The sequence below is a fragment of the Coloeus monedula genome (genome assembly GCF_965178545.1).
Source record: "Coloeus monedula genome assembly, chromosome: 24".
NCBI lineage: Eukaryota > Metazoa > Chordata > Aves > Passeriformes > Corvidae > Coloeus > Coloeus monedula.
This window is the reverse complement of record NC_138804.1, coordinates 3,011,934-3,036,915: the sequence shown is the minus strand read 5'-3', so window position 1 is coordinate 3,036,915 and position 24,982 is coordinate 3,011,934. Positions and strand designations below refer to the sequence as shown.

General features: G+C 54.1%; 1 protein-coding gene across 1 annotated transcript; it reads right to left on the bottom strand.

The window, feature by feature from the left end:
• Positions 1-2,092: 2,092 nt before the first annotated feature.
• On the bottom strand, positions 2,093-23,271 carry TFAP2E (transcription factor AP-2 epsilon; the record flags this gene model as incomplete). The annotated part of the gene is made up of 8 exons (XM_082296384.1): positions 2,093-2,381; positions 2,939-3,080; positions 6,078-6,196; positions 6,415-6,643; positions 9,102-9,320; positions 22,333-22,384; positions 22,692-23,138; positions 23,245-23,271. The coding sequence occupies 8 exons, from the start codon at positions 23,269-23,271 to the stop codon at positions 2,093-2,095; spliced, it is 1,524 nt and encodes a 507-aa protein (XP_082152510.1).
• Positions 23,272-24,982: the final 1,711 nt, after the last annotated feature.

Genomic DNA, 24,982 nt, shown 5'->3' with positions numbered 1-24,982 from the left:
ACCCTCTTCCATTGTGTCAAAAGCCATTTTTACATCTGTTCCCACGAAAAGTTGCAGCTTCTTACCTGAGGCAGGTCAGACTTATTTAAACCTGCTTCCTGACCATTCCATGGGTGTCCTGTCTCTTGTTTTGGTGTCACCTTACCCTGTTTGTGTTCTTTTCTCCTACTATTTTCCACACCTCTGTCACATACTACTCATCTGCTTCCTCCTGCAGCTCCAGCCCTTGGTCCTGCCTCACTGGGCAGTTGCTCCCACCTGAGTTGCCCATGGATTTACCAGCTGGACTGGCCAGATCTGTAAGTGCCATTCAGGACAGAGCAATATAGGGCAAGCACATGGATGTCATGAAGCATAATCTGTTTTTTGCTTTGTAATCCTTTTTCTAACCATTCCCACCATGTTTATTTCTGAGCTCTGGGAGTACGAGGTGCTGGTGCGGAGTCCTGCTTGTGGTGACGCCACGAACACAACTAATTTGGAGCTTCATTGCCTGGAGATCAGTGGGGCTGTTTTATCTTCTGTTTTATCACTGATGCCATGAGGTCCTTCTGCAGCTCTTCACAGACAGGTTTAGATTTGACTACCCTGAGTACTTCTGAAACATCAGCAAACTCATTCATCTCTACTGGCGCCAGCTGGCTCAGCACAAGGGCTGGCGACACCGGGCAGGAACACCAGCTCCTGTCACCCCCTAAGCTCTGCTTGTGGCATCACTCAACCCCCAGCCATGAAACTTGAGAATTCTTTCTTCAATCTATGCAATTTTATATAATTTCCATATAATTAATTTATATAATCTGGTTTAAGATACAACCACAGAGGTGAAGGATCCTTCTCACAAAGACGATGGAGGTGCTTTCTTCAAATAAAAAGAGGTTTATTAAGAGAATGAGAATGACATTGTGGTGTGGGTGTTGTACATCTATTGCAGCATTAAGAGAAACAACAGCAAGTACAAAATCCTGCAGAACTTCTAGAGTTTTCATCATCACAGCCTAGCTTGTCCATGCTACAGTTTGGTGGATCCAAAACTTCATTCCCATTTCTAATGGCAGAAAATCCAAAGATTTTCATCTTTCAAAAGAAAAAAACCCAACCCAAAACAAAGAAACAAACAAACAAAAAAAGGCAAAACAAAAAACCCAACTCAATTTGATATAAATAACTTGCACTGGACATTTTAAAACTTTCAGATTTTAATTACACATAAATAAATATATACAGATTTAGAACAGTTCAGTTTGGCCTGGTTCAAGTTCTGCTCCTTGTGCTTTATTCATTATTATTACTAATTTTAGAAACCTGTGTGCTGTTATCTGTAGGTTGTGGAGTTTTATGTAGTCCTGGGTTTAACTTCACCTGCCTTGTCCCCAGCCGGGAGGGCAGCAGTCAGGAGGGCTCCCCTCGATCCTGCCCTGGGACCCATCAGCTGCGGTTGTTCCTCCCTCGTGCTGTGGCTTGGGGCTCCTCAGCCCACGGGAAAATCCACGGTGAGTCTCAGTTTGAAGTTGTAAACAAAGCCTGGACCTGCTTTAAATCCACAGCAGTTCTGCCAGCAATTTTCCTTGACCTGGCATCAGGACTGGGCTGTGGGTGGGGAAAGGGGAAGGTTTCCTGTGTGTTTGCCTCAAAACCAGCGGATAAATCCAGGTAGAGCGAGCGTTCCATCCCCCTGCCCTCGGCTGCTCCTGCTCTGCGTCTTGCACTGATGAGGCTTTTGCTCTTTCCTCTCAGTTTTTCAGTTGGAACAAATTCCTGGAGCATGTCAGGATTTCACGATGGGTTTTTAAAAAAGCAAAATAAAATCAAATTGCACATGACTTGGCTTCCTGCATCCACGTTACAAAAAAACAAAAGGCAAAACCCCAAAGCCATCAGCCTGGCTTCTCTCAGTCTCACTACGTTCATTAGCACTGTTTTCTTCTTAAATTGTTTAAATCTTCTTTTTTTCTATCTTTTCTTTGTTTGCTTTATGAGTTGCCTCACACGTTCAAACTCAGCAGTTCAAAAAACAGTGCACTGGGTCATCTCTCCCCCTGGAGCCATCGCTGGTGCCCGGGGGAAGCTCCCACCAGGGGAGGCAGCGCTGTTATTTCCGATGCTTCACCTCTTTGTCTGACGCTTTGGAGTCGCCGGTCGTGTGCCCATTCCCTGTGCTGTTCATGAATATTTTATCCAGCCCTTTGAGGGACTCCACCAGGTAGTTCTGGAAGGCGGTGAGGGCGGCGCAGATGGCCGGGCCCCCGAAGCCATGGGTTATCAGGCTGAAATGAGTCAAACAGCTCTGGACTCCGGGCTCAAGGATGAGAGAGGGGCGGCTGTTCCCCAGCGGAGAGCGGTCCTGGGCTATCAGGTCTGCAAATTCCTTGCAAATTTGCCTGAAAGAGAGCGGTTTGGTCACTAACAATGCACGTGGAGAGCTGCAGGGCACAGAGTCATAGAATCATAGAACAGTTTGGGTTGGAAGGGACCTAAAAGATCATCCAGTTCCAACCCCTCTGGTGTGGACAGCTTCCCAGATCAAGTTTCTCAGACCTTCATCCAACCTGGCATTAAATACTTTTAGGGATGGGGCATCCACAACTTCTCTGGGTGCATTTGGTGGTTCTTTTTCCTGCTCCCTGCCCTAACAGCCACCTCCCCACTGGGAGTTTTTGGTTCTGCCTGAGGAAAGCCCCTGGGTGCTGAACTGGAGCCACTGCTGCTGCTCCTGCTTTGAACGGGCACATGAGGCAGTACCAAAATGCTCCCCGGGGCTGGGTTACCCTCTCCCATGCAGGAGCGAACCCTTCAATCCATGCAGGCCATTCCCCTTGCTGGACATCTTCCTGTAGCCCATCCCTTCCCCATGGAAGAGTAAACTTTAGGGATTAACACTGCCCTCCCAGGCTGGTGATACCAAACATGCTAGTGGCTCGTTGCCCTCTGTACTCACTTGGTAGCCAGAAGCATGTTTTTCCTGGTGTGGAGCTCCGTGGGGTCGGAGTGCTGCCGGCACAGGTACTCTGCCGCCGCCTTGGCTGGGAACTCGGTTTCACAGACGTACCCAAAGTCCCGAGCCAGGTGAATGGCTTCACCTGCGAGCAGGACAGAGGAACATCAGCACTGTGCCAACACCAGTGGGAAAGGGAACTGGGAGCTGGGAACTGGGGACTTCTGTAGCAGCTCAGCCATCTCACTGTTGGGGCTCGGTTCTGGTAGGACTGGGGCCCTTCCCTGTCTCAGTGGCCACCCAAGAGCTCTCCCCACCTTCATCTCTTGCTGCAGAAACACCACTGAGTTTCTTATTCTCATCCGTAAGGCAATTAGTTTGTGTGGGCCAAATGAGCCAGTGCCAGCTCTAAGGAGCAGATGGGTCCTGCCTTTACTGCCTTTTACAAGAGCATGAAGACAGTGTTGGCCTTGGAGCAGGGTTAGGTGTGACTCCGGGCACCTGCTCCAAAAGGAAGAATAGCAGAGGCATTTCTTACTTGGGAACATTCCCTGCTGCACCTTTCCCTACTTCTTCCCAAATTTCCTGCTTGGCCTCTCCAAATTGAGAAGAGATTGAAAGGGAGACTGGAGGGTCAAAGAGTGACCTCAGCCCCGTGACCAGGGCAGGAGGAAGGGGCAGGAGGAAGGGGGTTACATCCCCCACAGCTCCCGGGGGCCCTCGGGCTGGACGTGCAGGCTGCGTATCCATCACCCTGTGGAAATACCCACCCATTGATGGAATTGATCCATCTCCAGGCAACCCCATGGAAATAATCAGAGCTGATGGCAATTGATCATGCCCAACACCCGAAATCCCGGTCGGGCAGGCAAAGCTAATTTGCCTTGCCCCCCTGCTGCTCACATGTATTAGACCATCCATCCTAATAGCATTAACCCAGATCCCATCCCAGCCTGCCTAGCTCCCAGAGCTCAGTCTGTGGAGCCCTGTTACAAGGAAGTGTCTCTGCTTCCCACATAACAACAATAGTTTCCACTTCATCTCCTCCTCCAAAGAAAGAGCAAATAAGGTAAACCTAAAGAATCAGAACTGCAGATGCTTGTGTGTTAAAAAAACTGTCAGAAAGGAGCAACTGCTGGAAAACTCTTACCAGGATAATAAAAAAGAGCTGAGTGACCTCATGGTCAGAGCCAGGGCTGGAGCCAGGATTTGTTTCTTCCATGAGTGTGTGAGTGGCTGTACATTTAATGTTTTTTTAAAGGCAATTTGGATGCTGGACTAGAGAGGTGTCAGGGGGACAGGGCACTCTGGCTTTGGTGTTAAAGCCACATTGAGCCACATCCTGAAGAGGAGGAAAGGCTGCAGGAGAGTGCACAGAGGGCCGTGGTGGGCAGGGAGGCAGCAAGAGCCTGTCTGAGGGCACACCTCCTTCCAAGAGCTTAGGGATGTTTCTGGAGTGGAAATACAGCCCTGCTGCTCCCCTGGGTCCAGGCTGGAGCTGCTCGCATGGAGCAGCTGCCCAAGAGAGGGTAAGTGCTTGGTGTATGATTCCCAAGGGAGCTGTTTCTACCTGATGCTCCCTGGGTTCTCCAGGAACATCCTCCCCATCTGTATGAGTGGCTGTGGGTCAGTGTAAGAAAAAATATTCCATTAGCACTCAAAGCCCTATCCATTTTGTCTTTTAAATAATTAGACATCAGGAAGGCAGAGGGGAGAAAAAAAATTAAGCCAAGACAGCAAATGTTCAGGAAAGAGTGTGATTGGGGCAGAGAGGCACAAGCCAGTTTGTGTGTGCTGGGTGATGGCACCTTCCTCTGGGTGGGATGGAACCTTCCCCTGGTTCCATCACACTTACACGCAGGAGGAAATTATATTCATCAAACACACATGGCACCACTCCTATTTACTATGAGCTGGGAAGCAGGAACCAAAACATCAGCAGCCACTTGAAATCAAACTGTACATTTCTTCCTTCCTTTCTTTCCTTCATTCTTTTCTTTCTTTTCTTTTCATGGAAATCAGCCTTTCATTCAGCGGGAACCAACTGCCCTCGGTAACAACCTCCGCCTAATGAAGCGGGTCATTTAATTTGCTGGTGACAATGGAGATGATTTTCTATTCAGGATCTGAAGGCAGCTGCCTGCACCGAGACGGGCACGGACACAATGGATTCCTGAGCTCAGAGGGAGGCAGAGCTGTCATTCCATTTGTTTGCATCCCCGTGTGCTTTTCTCCGAGGAAGCGGAGGCAACATCATCATTTCCATGGTGGAGAGAAGTAGGAGAGGAGGAAGTAACCGAGTTAGGCAGGGACAACTCACAAGTCTGGGCAGGGCTCTGCCTGCCAGGGCAGCACCTTTTCCATAGCTCTGAGGGTGGCTGCTGCAAACCCGAGCTCCACCTGCAAAACCTCGGAGCAATTTGACATCTCCTTGGTGTCTCACTCATTTCCTGGAGGAGGGAAGGACTTGGATATGGGGCGTTTCCTTCTTACAGGCAACAAGACAAGACGTGGACCTGAGCTTGGGATGCTGCCCGAGGGAGGCATGGTCGAAAGCACCCGAGCTGTGCCTTAGGTGGGCACATGGGGCTGCAGAGCAGCTGTGAAATTCTTGGCAGCTTTATTCAAGCTTTTTTTGTGTTTGGTCTCTGTGACCCAACTATTAGAACCAGCTTATAGAAATGAGGGATACCCTGAGCTCCAGCCAGCAGGATGCTCACAGCTCCACTCAGCATCCATGGGGAAGCCTTTTCCGTGAGCTGCATCTGATCCAACCGAAATGGCTGAGTTTTGGAAAACAGACATAGAATCATAGAGTTCTAGAATGGTTTGGGTTGAAAGAGACCTTAAAGATCATGCAGTTCCAACTTCCTAACACAGACAGGGCCATCATGCTTGGACATTTTCTTGGACTTTGGCTGTCTTGGTTTCATTTGTGTTCTGCCCACTGCCTTCCCAAGGGTATGTTCATTTAAAAGGACACATTCTTGAATCAGTGTGGAGACCTACACAGGGACATTCCCATGCTCATTCAGTGGTGACCACTTCATACTTTAAGAGTTCTGGTTTGTGGAAAGCTGGAAATGAAAAGGGTGGAAGTTTTGGCACTCCACCCTCCACAGAAGCAGGGAGAGACTCTTACCTTCCACAAGGGATGTCAGCAGGGTGACATTGGCAGCTTTGCGCCTTCCTGCAGGTAGATTTAGTCCAATTTTCTCTAACCTTTCCCTTAAACACCGACCCCCATTTTTTGATTTGGCTCTGAAAAGAGAAAATGAAGAGGGAAAACAAATTTCCATGTAATTGATGTTTAAAAAGCCACAGTCCTAGTTTAAGCTTTGAGGTTTGAAAGGAAAGAAGAAAAAGCAATAAAAATACTGTTCCTTAATGTACCACACACCAGAATTTCTCATCTCTTTTTATCAGAGAGGTAAGAGCTGGTGCTGAACACAGATCTTGGGGTTCTTGGGGCAGCTTACCTGCGGAGGACCCCACCGAGGAGAGAGGCGTTGAGACACTCGGGGGGCGAGAGCCTCCTCTGCACCTCCCCGACCGTCACCTTGTACTTGGAGGTGGAGCTGAGAAGAGAGAGGCGGCCGGGCACGGAGCAGAAAACCTCGTTTGGATTCGTGACCCCTCCGATCAGACCATCTTTGTTCATGGAGAGAGTGGAGATGGTGGTGCCGTTGGCCTTCGAGGGAATGGGCACTGGAGACAAGGAAGAGGGAGAAAAGAGGAGACTGTGGCTGAGAGACCCAGACTCTCCAGGCAGCTCTCCAGCTCCCCCCAGACAGCAGCACAGGATGTCTCATTAGTTCCTTATTTTCCTCAATGAGAGAAGCAAGGTGGGGTGATGAAACTAAACTAAATAAAGGTTAAAGGAAAGGAAGAAGCCTGGGCGCTGCCCTCACCTGGGTGCGTTCCCACACCTCCCAGCCCAGCTGTAATTAAAGCCGAGGTTTGGGCTGGTCTTCTGGAAGGCTGAGGATTGTCCGCAGCATCGCTGGCTGGACCTGTGACCAGCTGCCCTCCCTGTCCCCTCTGGGTGCTCCATGGAGGTGGGTGGCCAGGCAAAACGTGGCTGGTCCCGCTGGCCAGGATGCCGATCCCCTCCCGGGATTGCAGCTGCAGCCCAGCCCCGTGCCAGCACACACTGCGTCCCACCAGGCAGGACCAACCACCTGAGCCTCCATTCCCTGCCCCAAACCTGGGAGCTGCTGGGCTGGCCAAGAGCTGTGCTTCCACTATGTGCCCACAGGAACCGGGGGAAAGAGTTTCTTTGCCTTCAGCTCTGGGATTAGCCCCACAACAAGCCGCAGCCCTAAACTTTCATCATCCCTGGCTTAAAGGAAGCTTGAGAAGATCAAACCAAATTAATCCAGCACAAACTTCCCTTTGCTTAATGGGAAAAAGTCAATTAACACAAGGTTAGGCAGGCACTGATGACTGCAGCGTCACATTGGGCCTACGGCATCACACCGGGGCAAAGGGGCTCTGTTTTCCCATTTGTCATTCCATAAGAAACGTTCTTAGACGCAATAAAGGTTTATAAGTTAAAACTGTGGCTGAGATTTGTGCCAAATCTCTTTGGCTTTTATGCTCTGAAATTAATAACCAATTTAACTCAGCGGAAAAAAAGCAGGTTTTGAAAGAATCCAAAGATCATTTCAGCCCTAGCATTCTTTGTGGTTCCAGGAATGACTGTTCCACAGTCAGATGGTTCCTGCAAGTAACACAGCAGCAAATGCCATGGTTTATGAAGGAAATACACATGCCCAAAATGAAACAGAAGCCCCAGGATTAATCAGGGAGGGTACATGGACTGGACCTACGAGGGGGTGCTTACAATCGGCATATTGTAAATCCAGCTCAACGACTCGCTAGCATGGCAATAAAAATCAGCACATGCTACATAAAAATGACTCATGTTTTAAGACTAAGGGATGAATGGAAAGGAGCTGAGGGACGTGGAGTTTCTTCCCAGCACAAAACTTGCACAAAGTCAGGGAGCAAAGGGCAGGATGCACCAGTGCCCTGCTGGAGCCGGCAGCTGCAGTCGGTGCTTGCCATGACTGAGGTTGGTCCAGGGCAGAAAAAACACAGGAACATCCCCAAGAGAGGTAGGAAACCAGAACTATTTCCAGGAAGGAGCAACTTCAAAGCTTTCTTCCACCGTCCCAGAACAGGTTAGGTTAGTCTCTAGGGGATCCCTCAGAATCAAAAGTCAGAGCGTGGTTTGCAAATACCCGTGCAGCGCTGCTGAGGCGTGCAGCCCTGCAGGGTCCCAGCGACGGGGTTCTGCTGCAGAAAGGCCAGCCCCAAACCAGACCCCCCTCGGGAGCAGGTGTTGCTTGTAGTATCGTGTGAAGAGCTGTGCATAACTGGTACACCCTGTAACCTGGGTTATATTTGGATACATCTGTGCATGCCTGCGATCATGCCGTGGCTGCGTTCAAGCCGCATGCGTGGCCGGGGAGCTGCGCACACCCGGGGGACAGCAGAGCCATGCAGGGAGAGGGATCGTGCCTCACCACACATCCATGGGACACAGCATCTGGGGAGGAGGCAAACCCAGCTGGCACCAGTGTGACTTAACACCGGAGCCTATGGAAAACTGGGCTGGAGAAGGGTTGGATACAGCTCTGTATTTGCCAGTTGTCCCACAGGCAGTGACAGGGAGGCAGGGATGATGTTGATGTGCAGCATGGAGACACAACACTTGGGAAACACGTACTGGAGGTTTTAGGAATGATACTACTGTCAGAAACAAAGCCCTGGAAAGCTGTGCCCCGGAGCTGACTGCTGTGAAGGGTAAAGCCCGGCACAGCTGGGTCAGCCCAGCTCTGTGCCACAAGCAAACCAGGCAGGCACCGGCACTGAGCGTGGATATTGGCCTCGCTCTTCTGCCTCAAGGCCTCAGCCAAGGCCACAGCCCCGCCACTTTGGGCACGTGCAGGTGTAGGACAGGGTGCCTGTGTCACACAGAGCTTGTGCCCTCACGGGACACACGGGGTGCGAGGGAGGGATGGAGTGGGCGGCAGCGCTGGGAACTGAGCCCGGAGTCCTGTAGCAGTGCTTCATCCATTAGACAGCGTTGCCTCAATACAACAAGAATAAACAAAGCCACATTTGCCATTAATCATGAATTAGTGTTATTGAGCCTCACCTGCTGCTGTTTGCCTGGTCTGATCTGCAGCTTGTTTGCCCATAAACATGCTGCAGGAGGGAGACAAGCTACCATTAAAGCCTGACAGCTTTGTTTCCTTGGCTTTTGGGGAACCAAAATTGTCTCTTGTCATCTGAGTAAACCAAAAGTCCCCCTCGATCTTCAGTTGCTGCTTTCCTGTTCCCGCAAGCAGCAGGTGATCGGAGCACCTGAGCCAGCCTGCAGACAAGAAGGAAGCATGAGAGCGGTGCGGGTGCCCAGCACGCGGCCGACAGCCCAACGCCCCGGCGCCGACCCCCTGCGCCCTTCCGAGCCCAGCCGGGAAGTGCTCGGTGCCGCTCCCACAGCCTTGTGCCGAGGGCTCATCCCGGCTACGGCGCAGAGAAACGACCCTCTGGAGCAGAAACGGGGTCTGCACATCGAGGTTTGAGGCACTGAACAGCCCCAGCGTGAGTGGGGGCCTGCAGTGTCACTGTGCCCGAGCGAAGGAGCAGCCGGGCACAGCAAGGACCTGAGACGCATGTGGTGCTTTGCAGCTGGGGATGGAAATGTCACCTCACGTCACTGCGCTCGTCACCCCTTCTGAGGTCCTCCAGGATCAGCCATAGGAGACACCCGTTTGTGGCATGGGAGTAGGACATCACCTTTCCCACAGTGACCTGGCTCTCCCTCTGCTCGTCCCCCTGGCAGGGGCTTGGGCAGGCTCAGGTCCCACTCCTGACCACAGAGGATGGGCTTGTCAGCAGAAACACATCCCAGAGATGCTCGTGCACACAATGACAGAACAACACGCTACAAAGGCTGATGAGAGAAGGGCTGGATGCTGGTGCCCAACCAAGTGCCCCTCCAGCCCAGCCTGATGAGTGGGACGGGGTACCCCTGGGTCACCCCAGCCCACCCCAGGAAACTATAAATGGCAGGGCACAAGTGGGAGTTTGGGTTGATTCAGCCAAAGAAAGGGGAAGAAGGAGACCTCAGACCTTTAGCAACTGCTCAGAGCACTTCTGGGGAGTGCAAGGTCCTCTTCTCTTTGTTATCTGTTCTTATTATTTATCAATTATTATTTATTGAGTCTTGGTTGCTTCACTATGTCCCCCTAAAGTTTTTTTGCTCTTTTCTTAAACTGCCTGGCATTTCTGAGAGGGTTTTTCCTCTGGAAGTGTTGTTTATTCAGATTAATCCTGCTACTTCTAAATCAGAAAATCCAGGTGAGCTTGGCTGCAGATTTCACTTAAACCCCTGTGAAGCATTTTGACCTGCCCTAGGGATGCCGCAGGTGGGCTGGACACAGGCAAGCAGTGGCAAGGTCAGAGGGCTCAGATCTGAAAGGGAAAACAGATTTTGGAATAAGGTTATGCTGGCAGACCTCAAAGGGCTTCACGCGTTGCTGACCCTCAGTCCGGTGCTGGTACAGAACCAGCCACCATTAGCTCACTCCTGACTCAAGCCAACTCCTCAGTGCAGCTGGGGAAAATTGAGGCACAGAGCAAGTTAAATGATTTACCAAAGCTCAGGTATGTGGGCATGATCTGTGTGTGTGCAATTCCAGTCTGTGGGAATGCCTTTCTGAGCAATCCAGCCTTCAGCTATTGCCCAAGTGTTGGGAAGTGCTGTGCTGCCGGCTGATTACGTACGGCCTCTGTTTTTACAGCTCTGGATTTTCTGTAGGAAGCTGTGAAATTGAGCTGTTTGTCACCACATCGTCTTGGCTCATGGTGCTGTGGTAGAATGGCAGCGTGGCAGTAACAGGCGTACAGCAGCATCTTGCTGAGTGTGGGAAGGGAAATGATCCTCATTTCTTCTGTACACCTCACAGGAAGTGTTTCCATCAGACTCAGCCTCTCACTGCTGCCTTGAACCTCACCTCAAGGGCAATTTGACTGCCACTTGCAATCCATCATATTCCAGGTGTGTGTGAGCAGCAGTGGAGAGATCCAAATTCCCATGCGAGTCATTTGCCCCTGTGCTTGCAGCAGGTACACTTGGCTTCATCTTTGCTGTGAACCACGAGGTTTGTGATCTCCCATCTGCGGTGCCTTTTTCTGTTGAGTCAGCTCTGGTTTGTCTTTTAAACGTACCCTGGTGTAACTGTCAGATGATGGAACTCACACAACTCCATTTTCTGTGGCTCAAAAAATCCTGATGCAGAGAGAGAGTAATTTCAAACAAGTCCTGGTGGCCAAAAACACCAAGGCTTCGTGCCTTGACTTCCCTGAGCTGGAGAACACCCTGCCTGCCTGGGGTTATCTCCTTGTGTCTGGTATAGCCAGCATGGAATTGTGTTATGACACAGGACAAGTCACCATCCCAGTTTGGGCTTGACTGTCTCCAGCAACAAATTGCAGATAATAATATAATAATGTCTACCTGGGAGGGATGCTGTGATAGCCAATTAAAATTTGCCAAGAAATCTCTGGTGAGAGATTTCTCCAGGTGAGAAGTGCTTGGGTGTTGAATGTACCCAGGAGGAGCTGGTCCAGTGCCTGAGCACAGGATGTGATGATGCCCCTTGAAGCAGACAGGCAATGGAAAGGCAATTCCCATGAACAGCAGGAGGTCCTGATACCTCCAGCGATGCTGCAGGTGGGATGGGATTGTCACAGCCTTGTCTCCCTGAGGGTTTTTCAGGAGACAGCTGGGAGAAAGATAAAAACACGGCTGAATGGATTGCTCGGCTGTGAATCCTGTGAATGGAGTGAGGAGCCTCAGGCCTTCTAAGTGTCCCAAAAGAAAGCACAAAGTTTCTGCCGCTTCTGTTCTGGCTTGCAGAGGTGCATCCCTTGCCTTTAAAGTCCGAGGTAAAAAGAAGGAGCAAAACAAACCCATTCTTCAAAGGCTTTTACCTAGAAAACCTTGGAGAATTTCCTGCTTTTCCCCAGCGAAATCCAGCACGAACCGATCCGCAGCCCTGCGCCTCTGCTTCCTCATCCTCACTCTCCCGCATGGTCCGGGTTGAGGATGTTCCACCCTAAGGGGAAGTGCTCCTGCACTCCTTCTCCTTCCTCATCTTTGTTCGCCAAAACTGTGGCTGAAATTACCATTGTGATTCCTGGAAATGGATACTTTGATATGTAAATATTCGGCGAAAAAGGTGCATCTGCAGCCCGGCTCAGTCTTCGGTGCGGGGATTGCCGGGAGCTGCGGGAGCCGGTGCCCGTGCTCGGGGGCTGGCAGCAAACCATCGACTTTTGGGTCTAAGGGAAAAGAAACTTTGCCTACAAAAAGAGAAAAATACGAAGTACCGAGTCATTTCCATAGGAGAAATGTGCTGCCTGCTTGCAAAATGATTTGTAAGCAGGAAAATTTGTGGTACTTGGGAATTGAGTTCGTTATCGTGGTGTTATTTGTTCTGTTCCATTTCCAGCTGGAGCTCGGGCTGCTGTGAGGGGAAAAACAAGTCCAGAGGGAACATGCAAATCGCTGCCCGTCTTACAAGTCTGTTTTCTTCTCTCCCCAGATACATCACAGGTAAATTCTCTTCCTCGGTAAGGCGGAATCCCTGGATATCGGAGCTTTTATTGCGACATCCCTTTAAAAGTGGGAGTGTGCTACTGTTGAGGTTGCATTTTAAAGAGGTACCAGTGAATCGCCTTAGGAGACAACCTGGGACAAAGCAATCACTCATCTTCAGGCACAACAGCGCTGTCTCCAGTCCCCCGCAAAGCCTCTCAGCCCTCGTCCCTCTCCAGGGCCGTGCCCCGGTCAGCTCTGCTGCCTCGGGCATCGCTGCGGGGCAGAGACCTGAGCCGTGCTGCCCGGCAAGGGGACACCTGCACCCTCCAAACCCGCTGCAGGTGCCCAGGTTCTGCTTCCGTGGCTCTGCAGGTGCAGCGCTGACAGCCCCAAACCCGCCGGGTTGTTCCCTAGACGGGGGTCCTGCTGCTCTGCCCCGCTCCGGGCCGGCAGCTGTGGGAAGCTCGGGCTGATGGATGGTTGTGTGCAGCCCGTGATGAAAGTGCTGCAGAGAGGTGAGGGATTGCTGTTGTCTTCCAGGAAGAGCTGTCAGTGAGCTCATCTAACCTTAGTTTGAATGTCTGCGATGTAAATTATAAGATGGAGATACATATATAAAAATATCTGGATGTGGGTGTGAGCCAGGGCCAGCTGCTCCCGCCATGCCTTTAAAAGCCCTTTTTCAGGGCGGAGGTGCTGCAGAGTTCAGCTGCTCCAATTTCCTGGTGTTTCAGCAGAGAGGTATTTATTGATGGTCCAGAGAAGGAGGTCAGAGCCATCAGCTGTATTTCAAACGCGCACTCTGTAATTATCCCCTCTTCCCAGAGGGGATTATACAGGTATTCTCTTTATCTCGAATGCACAACCTGAACCAAGTCCCCGTGTCAAAGAGCCTCTCTAGGAACCACCACCATCGGCCTTTTCAAATGGAAGGATGGAAAGAATCCTGGTTTTATATGCGGGTTTTTGAGATTGCTGAGTCCTGATAGGGAAATGAATCTCGGACCCTCAGAGGAGAGCTGGGATACAACTTCAAACTATTCCCATGAGAAAGCTAATCAGGAGAGGTCCCATGCCTATGCAAAGCTCCCATATTTAACATTTGTTTCCCATGCAAATCCATTCATCAGGTTGGGAAAGAAATATGAAGTTCTCATGTGATATTAATTCCATTTTTCATTCTATGCCTCTGTTTGACCCAGTGAAGTCCCAACCATGCATCACTGCAGGTGTCTCCTAGGGAGCTTTGGGATGGCTCGATGGGACAGGAAGGTTCAGGCTCCCCCAAATCAGTGGGTACAATGGCTTGGTTATGGATGGTCCCTGCTGAGTACATTGTGCTTTGATAGGAATGGCCAGCTGATACAATATTAGAATTTACTCAGCCCCCTGTGCTCCTGCAGGACTTGGGAAGGGGATTAGTAAGTGCTTGATGCAATTGATAATTTCAGCTAATGCATTTTCCTGCTTTACCATTTAGGAATGACTCGGCCTCAAATATGCTGCTGTTCAGAAAAGTTTGTCAGTTTTTTGGAAACTGCTCACAATTAATTTGTGGTGAGTTCCCATGTATTTCCTTTCCTGCTTCATTTCATGGAGTGGATTCTGCTGTCTGCAGAACCCTGATGTCACAGCCTGAGCAGTAACCGCAGAAACATCTCACTGCAAGGCACGAAATATCAGTGATTAAAATGTCCCCTTAAATCGTAAACCTCAGGTGTCTGAACCTTTGAAGGGAATGAATGAAAATTATTTGGGTTCTGCTTTTTGAGTGACAAAGTGTTTGGAGCTATTTCCTGTGCTGTTGGTTGGAAGCTGCCCTGATGCAGGGACTTCATTGGAGAAAGTCAGATTAGTCTGGTAATTCATATTATTTCCCTCCCCCGATTCTAAATTACTTTTTCTGAATCTGCAGCTATGCCCTTTCATATCTACATTAGAAAATTAACTATTTAAATTTCAGTTCAATTACTGAATAATTATTTAAAATTCAGTTCAAATTCTGCCCGTATAGAATTCATGTTTCACAACACAAACCGAGCAAGTTTAGAAACGGGAGGCTGGAGGGCCCAAGGATTTAAGCCAGAGGACTTGGGAACCCACATTATTCCTGCTGACACCAAGGGAAGTTTCCCATCTAATGTCACCCCTGCCTGTGCTGCAGCGAGTGCTCCCGGCCTCACACACTGCATCGCTCTGCCTGTAGCATCAACCACCCCAAGTTTATTCTTTTAGAAGCACAAACACTTTGGCGTCTGGGCAAATGGGATCTTTATGTGTTTAAACAGTTTAATCCATTTTACGATAAATAAATTGAGAGGTTTTCCCTGTATTCCCTATAGATGCACCTGAATTTGTGTGGCTGGGATCCCCATAAGCTAAATGGGGAGAACAAAGCTGCTAAGTCGCAGTGAGCGGCGGCCGATCCTGTGGAAGCCACTGTGATGCTCCTGTCAATTTGTTAAATGTATTCAGGTTGTGGAAGGGCAAAAGACCCTTCAGCAAAGATTAGACATGAATAATAATAGAAAAAATTCTTCCCTTCATACTGAGCTCGCTGCCAGCCTGCTGAGCTGGAGGGGTTTCAGTCTGGGTCTGACCGCAGCGCCGTGAATCTCTCGGCTTAGCGGCTCCTCCGGAGCTGCCGGCTTGTCCCGGGATTGCTCTGGGGACAGGCACTGCTCACCCACTCTCACAGCATAGAGGCTTTTCCTTTCCCTTGCTCAGATGCCCTGGGTTGCTGACACCAGTGTATTGGTGGGACAAACTCTCTGAAGATGGTTTTTCAACGGCTGCCCCATCTTTTGCTAACTGGGATCTTGTGCTTGAAACCTCCCTGAGCACCCTCAGTCAGATCCTCTGCTCGCACCTCTCCAGCCCTGGGATGGTGGCTCTGCTTTCTCCCATGCATGTGGCCACTTTGGGGCTCCCAGGGAGCCCTGGGGACACCACTTGCTCCCTGGGACCTGTCTGACCAGTCCAGAGGGAACAGGGCCTGACCCGATCCCTCTCTCCCTGGCGCCTAGGCACTCTGGTGACTGATGCCAGATAAATGCCTGAGATAGAGGGTGGGGAGACTCAGCCCGGCTGGAATCCCAAGCACGCATGGCAGACGCTGTGATGGATTTTTAAGCCACGAAGGTGAACCTGCTCCCAGCTCCCCTTGTCCTGCTCCAAGCCCCAAGCTCCTGCCATGCTGTGTTTTGGGGTTGTTTAATTGCATTGGGCACCTTGGGCTCGTTTCTAGCAATTCCCTCTCACTCCCAGGTGCTTCTCTGCCCTTTCCCACCAAACCACACCACTTCTCACCAAAGGGAAGGCAATACCTGGGCACAACGGAGCTGGACTGGGGACAGGGCAGGGAGATGAGAGCTGAGCACGCAGCAGCTCCAAGCATCACATCCACATTTGCTAATTAGTTCCTCCATTAAGAATTAAAATAAACAAACAAATGGAAGGACAGCAAGAGTGAGTAATTCCCTGGATCACACAGGAAAGGGTGGGATGGTTTAGTGGTTAGAGTGCTAGTCTAGGACTTCAGAGAACCTCATTTAGGCTCTTCAAATAATTAAGAGAGATTGCAAACATTATTTTTCTGAGATCATGTATCTTGGAATATTATTAAACTGGGAGGAATAGTCTGTGTTTGCCTCTGTTCTGCTGCAGGTTTGGTGTGGCCCTGGGCTGGAGGGACATCTGTGGGTCCCTATAGGTCTTGCCTGTGTCTATGCTGTCCTGTGGGACCCCAGTGAGGCAGGTACCCGTGCTGTCTCACGAATTAAGATCTTGGCACCTCTTCTTTTGCAGGGACAAACACCACAGGTGTCACCTGGTGAAGGCTGCCCCACTGCCAGTCCACCTGTGGATGACGTAGCCCCTGTGGGAGCCAGGGTGGTGATATGACAGTGGCCACCAAACTGCAAAAATACCTCACAACACCCAAAATGGAGGGAAAGGTGCACCAGAGCCAGCCCAGAATGTCTGTGGTGCTCGCTTGGTGCTGTCCATGGAGAAGCCTCACCTGAGGTCCAGCTCCCAGAGCAGAGGTGCTGCTGCTTTGGCTCAAGCCACATGCCAAAAAACAACCCAAGCTGGCTTTACTGAACCTACCCTTTAAGAGTTGCTTTTTATTTCTAACAAAGAAAAAAATTCATTTAAAAACATCTAATTAAACAGTAAGTCATGACAAGGTACATGAAACTTGGAGATAACACATGCCTGGGAGGCACTAGGGAGGTTGAGACAAAGCCCAGCGTCTTCACCAGTAGCCGCGTGTGTTATCTCACATGAACACACACCTGGGCTTATCCTGGTGCAATTATAGGACATTAAAAATATAATTTTAATGGAGGAATGGTGATCTGGATGCAGTTCAGAGTGAAAACTTTCTTTTAAGTTTCTCTGTTTGATTAGTAGGTGTTCCTGCCGCGCACCGTGTGCGCGCGAGGGGGAAGCGCCGGGATCAGGAGGTGTGACTGTGTTTTGAGGAACGCTGCTCTCCCTCCCGGTGTGTGCGAGGGCTTGTCAAAACTTTAAAGCATTCGTGAGCAGCGCTAAGGCAGCAAAACTTCCAATCAAGACCCGGCTTGTCCTGAGTGAGCCCCTTTTCGTACTCAGGCAAACTACCGCCGCAAATGAAGCTGCAGAGAGCTGGGAGGGCTCCCCGGCAAACCCAGCACCCTGCAGCTGACTGGAAGCCAAGTACCTCCACCCATGGCCCTGGACAGTCCTATAAAAGCTGTGTCTTCGCAGCCCCAGGTGTTTTACAGGATGACCTCATTTATTACCTTGCTCGTCACAGGAAATGATGTTTATCTAATCTACCATTCTTTCAGGATTTTTTTTTTTCCTGCCGCATATGGCTTCTTACATTTCTTACAGGTCAATTCCTCCTTGCACCAAAACAAAGGAGAAATGGCACCGCTGCTGCCATGCCAGTGCCCCAGTCCCACCAGTCCCACCAGCTTGAGAAGCACACAGGGAGACTTGGCTTCAAAACCTGGAGCTTGCGTGCGGTGGCGAGTGGATCTAAGGATCTCGGTCTTAATCTCCCTCCTCTGCCGCATTCCTTAGTAGTGACAGCTACTTCTTGCAATACTCCTGACTGTGGGCTCTGAGGCACAGCTTTCCATCTGTCTGTCCAGTATCCAGCCAAACAGGTCCACATTCCTTAGCAGAAACGCTAGCACTGCCACTCGGAGTGGCTCAAAAGCCTCAGATGGAAATTGGAACAAGTCACAGACATGAGGGAGGGCGGCAGCAGCCAGATCCACAAACACGAGGGACAGTGGCAGCACCAGAGCCACAAACACGAGGGACAGTGGCAGCACCAGAGCCACAAACACGAGGGACAGTGGCAAGAGCCACATCCACAAACACGAGGGACAGTGGCAGGACCAGGTCCCAGTGCCTCACTGCAGAGCCCGGGGACGTGCGCTGTGTGCGCCTGGGTGCCAGTGTGAGCCCATGCTGGTCACACCCTGCTCTGTCTCTACTCCAGGTTGTAAAATGCCACAGCCAAAACTTATGCCCGCGAGCGGGTGCACCGGCCCCTGTGGCTCACCCTGCTCCCGCTGCCACAGGGCCCCAGCTCACCCCGGCCCACCGCCGGCAGGACCCGGGGCTGCTCCCGCACCCCAGCGTGTCCCCAGGTGCCAGGGAAAGAGATTTGTATTTTTCTTTGTAATAAAAAGGCTCTCTCAGAAGCTTTCTGCTGATCCCAAAAGGATGTGAAAGCAATAAAACCCCTCCTTATTTTACAACCAAGCTGCAGGATTTTTTGCTACTGAGCACGACGACCTAATGCTTGATTTCATAACCAGAAGGTCGCACCCTGCACCAGGAGCTCGGGGCTTGCCGAGTCCCCAGTTTTATGTCTGGGGGGGGTCTCACAGCCCGACCTCGATAGCTGACCTGGGCATCTAAACAGCAGGGCATCAGGAAAATGGAGCAGAAAAATGCCTGAGCTGCTGTAGACTAAAGCAGCCAGAGCCCCAACTAAACTTTTTTGAGCTAATTTCAATGTTTCCCAGTCTAATATCTTCCTGGTCTTACATAAATGGTTGGAAGGAAAAGTAAAATTAATAATAATAATAGCAATAATAATAATAATAAAAACCCCAACCCCAAACAAAACAACAACAAAAGAAAGACACAGGAAACATTTTCTGAAATACTTCTGAAAAAAAAGGGATAACGAACAAACGGGAGTACAAGGTATTCATAAATGCTCTGCTGCCCTATCCAGGATTTTATCCATTTAATTCCCACACCAAATCTATCGCCCCATTTATCACAACAGCACGGGGGGAAAACCTATCCTCCGTTTTTCAGAGCTATCACATCTCTCCCTGCTCCAAGTGAAATCCCAGCTCACACACTGCACCCTGCAACCAAACTGGACCCCCTCACCGGGGGTCTCCCGGTACCCCGCATCACCCGGCGCCTCCAGCCCTAGGGATCACCACGGGGATAACGAACCGGAACCAGTCCCGAGGGCAAACGGTGGAAATGGATATTTGAGCGCCTGTTCCCAGCCGGGATCTGCCTCCCTGGGCTGCCCCCGCCGCCGGGACCCGGCGTCCCCGGCCGCGATGCGAGCACCGCGCAGCCACCGCCAGGACTGCAGGATGGGGGTCCCGGGGCGGTTCCCCGAACACTTTCTGGGGCGAATCCCCCTTTTTCCTTTCCACTTGCTAAATTCGGGGTTACCTGCAGCCAAGGGGCCGGTGCGCTGCAGGCTCGAGGAAACACTCCGCGGGGAGAGGGTGTCCGTGCACCGCGTCTCAGAGACCCCCACAAAATCCCTGGAATTACATTAACTGCTGGAACCATGGAAGTTTATTTAAGAAGGGAAGGAGGGAAAACACACACGCAGCCAGGCATGCTCCCACACAGCGCTCCGAGGCTCCGGGCAGCATCTTCCCCGCGCCGGGCAGCGCAGCCCCGCGCCCGCGGCGGGGCCCGTCCGTGCGGGGGGACATCGGCAGTGACCCCCCTGCCGTGGGGATGGCCCCGAAATCCCGGGATACGGGAGGGGACAGGCTGCGGGGACAGCGCGGGGCTGCGGGCTCTTCCCTCCCGTTCCGAGCTACTCCTGACCGGGGACTAAATGCGGCTCCAAGGACAGGAGTTAAAAGGGAGATCTGGGGTAGGTGATTAATATTTTGTTGAACCAGGACAACAGTATCTCGGCAACTAATTAGGCGAGAGCTATCTGTTTTCACACGCACAGGTTTCTATCAGGTTTCTGTCCGACAGACATTCCGTCAGGAATTCCAGGATTAATCGCTATTTGGGATCTCGGTGCGATTTAGGACAAAACTGTGCTTTTTAGGGTTTGCTCTCCCTCCCTTCAGCGAGGGGGTCCTCGAGCCCTGCTGCCCAGCCGCCCCCTCGGGCACTTTCTGCTCGGGACCCGCCGGGAGCTGCCTCAGATCGTTTTAATTTAATTTTATTTTTCCTGGGGTGTCATTCGCCTGCGGGGGCCCGGGCCCGGCTCTGGCCCCGCTGAAGCTCCGAACACAGCTCAAAGCTGACAGAGCCAGCGGAGTGAGAACCACCACATTTTATATATTCTTAAAAATTAAATAAAGCCGAATGTAAAGGAATTTATTCCCCGGGCCGAGTGGAGGGCAGAGGCGTTTGATCCGGGATTCCCGGCTGCAGCTTCTGTAATTCCTCAGATTTCTTTTGAGCTGAACTCGCCCGTTTGGGAGCTTCCAGGGGCAGGGAAAGGGGAGCGTGGCCATCGGCTCCGGTCCCCGTTCTCCCGAGCCCCGACAGCGGGGTGGGATGACGGAGCGGTGCCGGGACAGAGCCCCCGCTGCTGCCACCGCTTCAAGAAACCCCCGGTGGCTCCGTCCCGCCGCTTCCAGTGTGGCTGCCCAATTCCCCCCACAAACACGCTCCTGGCTTTGGATTTATCGATTTCTCCAGCAAACTCGGAGCTTCGCGCTCCAAACACAGGAATAATAATAGAAAAAAATCAAAATAATAAAAAAGAAGGCAAAAAAAGGTAAGGAAAAAATATATTAACATTAAAAAATTTTTTAAAAACCCAAACGAGAACGAGCGTGGGAAGAGCAAGTGTCCATGGGCACAGGGGCTGCGGTCGACCTCTTTGCACCGTTCCCACCTTCAGCCAGAGATATTTTAATTTTACTTTTCCTTTCTTTTTTCTTTCTTTCTTTTTTTTTTTTTCTTTTCAAGACTAGAGGACTAGAGAATGTTCAGGCAAAAACCAGACACTAAACAACGACAAATCCTCCCGATAGAAGACGAAGAATTCTAACTTATGGCGCGTTTGGAAAAAAGAGGGGGAAAACCTCAACGAATCACTGTAACTCCAACCGAACTTCCAGACAAACATTCCCACTGCGGGGTGTTTCTCGAGGGTTCCGGGGTGCTCCTGCCCGGCCCAAGCACCCCTCAGCTTCCTGCAACCATTCCTCACGCCCGAGTGTCTAACGAAATGCCTGTCCAGCATTCTGATTAAAGCTCAATTAACGCGGGTCATTAATGTCCCGCTGGCAGCCGCGTGTTCCTAGAACAGCCATTTCTAGGGAGCACCGGGAGCGCCGCTCCCCCCGTGAAACGCCCAGTGGCAGCTGGGGGACAACCGCACGATCGGGAGATTTTTCGTGCAGTTACCGGGGATCGGCTACGGCCGGGACCAGCACCGGGACTGCGGGGCTGTGGCACCTACTGGCCCACGTCACCGATCCGCACCGGCGGCTGCGGTTCATTCACACCGGGGGTCGGAGGTTTAACGCGTCCTTCCCATCCACATATTTCTGTAAAAAATCGCGGGGAGAAGCCAAGAGCAGTGCTGGAAGATTCCATAGTAGGGATCGCTCCGAGCACCGCACCGAACGCTCCCGGGCCCCCCTTCTCGCTCTCCCAACGCCCCGGCAGAAGGTCTAGTACAGAAATATTTTAGGGAGTTGAGCTGTTCTACCCACCGGTTCACTGGGATGTGGGGGGGCAGTCAGCCCGGGGGCAGAACCGGGCGCGGGAGAGCCCGGGGGCCGTGCGGGACCTCTGCCCGCAGCCCCGTTCCCCGCGCCGGCGGGGAAGGCTGTTCCTCCCCTCCAGTCCCGGAGCGAAGCCCCGTTTCTGGAGCGGCAGAGGGGGGTCTCCGCAGACCCGGGTTTTGCCGAGGAGGGGGACGAGCCGCCCGGGGGGCCGCGGGACGCTCCCGGCTGCAAGGACGGGCAGCACCGGCCCCAAAGCTGCGCCACCTCTTCGTCTCTGTTAAAAGTGTCCTTCCCCTCGCTACCAGTCCCGCCGAACGGGCCCGATCCGCCGCGGCCCAGGGCGGTGTGAGGCTGTTTGCGGCCCGCGCTGCCTCCCCCGCCGCCGAGCGCGGGGCTCCGACCGGGGGCGGCGGGACCGGGAGCACCGGGAGCTGCCGCCGAGAGCCGCCGGGGCATCTCCGGGCTTTCCACGCAAACCGTACGCGGCCGCCGGCGGGGTGGGCCCCGGCGCTCCCCGACAGCAGAGTTCGCCAGTCCGGGGCCTTCGGTACCGGGAAGGAGAGGCGGCCGCGGTACCGCCCGAGGGAGAGCAGCAGGCCGGGGGCGGGTGGGCGCGCTGGCCCGCCGGGACCCGCCGCTTTCGTTTAAGTCTCGCCGGGGACAGCAGCGAACCCTTCCCGACGGGCGGGGGGCGGCCCCGCGGGAGGGCGGACGCGGGGGGACACGACGCTGGGGAGCCCCGAAGGCAGGAGTGGGGCCCGGTCCGGTGCCGCTTCCCGGCTGAGCCGCCGCGCTCTTACCTTTCTTGATCACGGACTGATCGAGCAGGTTCATCCCGCCGTCGTCCACGGCCTGAAAGCACCGAGGAAAGAGCCGTCAGCCGGCTCCTGGCACCGGCTGCTCGCGGCGCGGGGACAGCGCTGCCGCGGCCCGATCCACCCGCTGCCCCCGGCCAGAAGGAATTCTGAGGGCACGAGAGAGCCCCAGTAACGGGAATCCCCTGCCCCGTGTTTCTGCCTGCCCGAGGATACGGACACCGTGGGACCCGACTCTTCGCGTCCGGGAGTCCCCGGCCGCACAGGCATCGGGATCTGTCCCCGTCGCCGCGCAACCAACCCACCCCGGGCACCCTCCCGGTGCTCCTGCCGTCCCCCCGTACCTGGATGTCTTCGAGGCCGTGGTGGCCGAGGCCGTGGAGGCCCAGCGGGCCGTCGGCGAGGCCGTGGCCGCCGTCGGGCAGCCCGTGGAGCAGGCGGGGCACGGCGGGGTACTCGCGGCGGGGGTCGAGCCCCAGGGCGCGGTGGGTCTGAGAGAGCAGCCCCGGCTCGTCCTGCCGGCCGCGCTGCGGGGGCCAGGCCGGCTGCTGGTGCTGGTGCAGAGGGCTGAGCGCCGCGTACGGGTCCGCCAGGTGCGGGTAAGCGGGCTCCTGGCCCTGCGGGTAGGGCAACGGCGGCTGCGGGTACGGAGGGGGGAAGTAGGGCGGCTGGAAGTCGGCGGCGGGCGTGTGGCAGAGCGGCGGCGCCGAGCCGTAGGGCGCCTGGTTGAGCGATGGCAGCTGCGGCAGGCGGGCCCCGGCCGGCGCCCCGGGCAGCCCCTCGGCGCGGTCCTGCGGCGGCGAAAACAGCGGCGGTGAGGCGGGCACAGACTCCCGGCCCTAGCCCCCTAGCCCCCGACCCCCCGTCCCGTCCCGCCCGTGCTCGTCCCGCACTCACCATGCCCGGGTAGCTGTGCACAAGCATCGGTGCGGGCCCGTGGCAAGCCCCGGGCGGGCCGGGCCCCGGGGGTGCCCCCGTCTCCGCCCCTCTATCCCGCCGGAGCGGCGTCTCCCATCGCCCGCCCGCTCCTCTGCGCCGGCCCCGACTCCATGCACGCCAGTTATAGCGGCGGGGGCGCGCCCGCCGCCCCGGGAGCGCGCGTCAGGGCGCGGGGACGGGGACGCGCCGCCCGCTCCCGCGGGGCCCCGACGGCTCCCGACAGCGGGCGCGGCGGGAGGCGGCCGGGGCGGGGGGCGAGGGGCGAGGGGTACCCGCAGCCCCCTGGGAGCGTGGCTGGTGCTACCCCCGCGCCGTCGGGCGGCCCCTCTCCCCTGTCGCACGGTACCGCACACCCTCCCCCCGGTGCCACCCGGGGTGCCCCCGCCCCGGGCTGCGCTGCCTGAGAGTCCTGTCGCGGATCGCCCCGGGCCGCACCGGGGAGCAAACCCCGAGGGTCGGGAGAGCCCAAGGGTGCGGGTGGGCTGCGGGGCCGCGGCGATGCTCTACGATTTGACTTTATTAGCCAGAGCCGGGTGCGGGGCCCCTACGGGAGAGCAGCGAGGGCCCCGGCGGCAGCTGCGACCTCCTGCGACGACGGCGGGAGCGGGGCTCGGGGCCGGTCCTGCCGGGAGAGCTCGGGGCTCCTCCCGGGGCGCTTCACCCTCCTCCCCGACGGGGAGCGGGAGCTGCAGCCCGGACTGGGGACAGAAAGATGTGTCTGGGGGTGCTCCGGGCCTGACTCCCTGCCCGAAGGGACGGACGCGAGGGTGAGCGCCGGGTGCAAAAGAGCCAGGGAAAAACGGGGAGCATCGACGGTCAGCATGCCTGCCTCCCGGCCCTCCTCCACCCTTCCCTCCGCCTCTCCCTCCCTCCCTCCCTCCCTCCCTCCGCCTCTCCCTCCTTCCCTCCGCCTCTCCATCCCTCCCTCACTCTCGGTTTGGGCCCTCCCTCCGGGGCAAGACGAGGCGGGCCCGCAACACCGGGTCCCTGAGCGCGGCACCGGGCACCGGACACCAGCGGGGCGAACCGGGCAGACGAGAAGGCCCCGCCAGAGGCACTGGGTTACCCCAATGACATCCCCCCCCCCACACCGCCCCGATATCACGGGCACGCAGGCGTGGCCCCACGGTCCCACGGCGGAGCGGGGATGCCCATCCACACGGGCACACGCACACACTCGCCCGCTCTCACACCCCGACACACACTCGCGGCACCCGGACACCACGGTCACGGCTCCCCGCGGCCCACGGGCGCCGTGGCCGGGCTGTGGGGTGGCGTGTCACCGCGGATCCCCGCGGTCTCACCGTGCCACCCGCAGGATGCCGGCCGCCCATCGCTGGGCGGGACGTTCCATTGGCAGCGCGTGTTTTGCGTGGAGCAGAGCACAAACCCTTCACCCCCAGCTGCAACACGCCGTGCTGTGTGATCGACATCAACAAACACAACCCCACACTGCAGTTAATTTAATTCCACTCTTCCCGCCCCGAGCTACAGCTCCCTTCATTTTCATTTTTCCTCTGAATTCCCACAACTCAGACCTCTTTGATTTCCAGGTTTAATTAACAATGCTCATTAAATGAATTTTTATTCATTTCTTTTAATATTACCCTGCCACCTGTCTTTAGGAGGCAAGGGCTGATCGTTTATTCTAATTTATTTCTGTTAAATATGGCATTTAAGGGTGGGAGGAGGGATA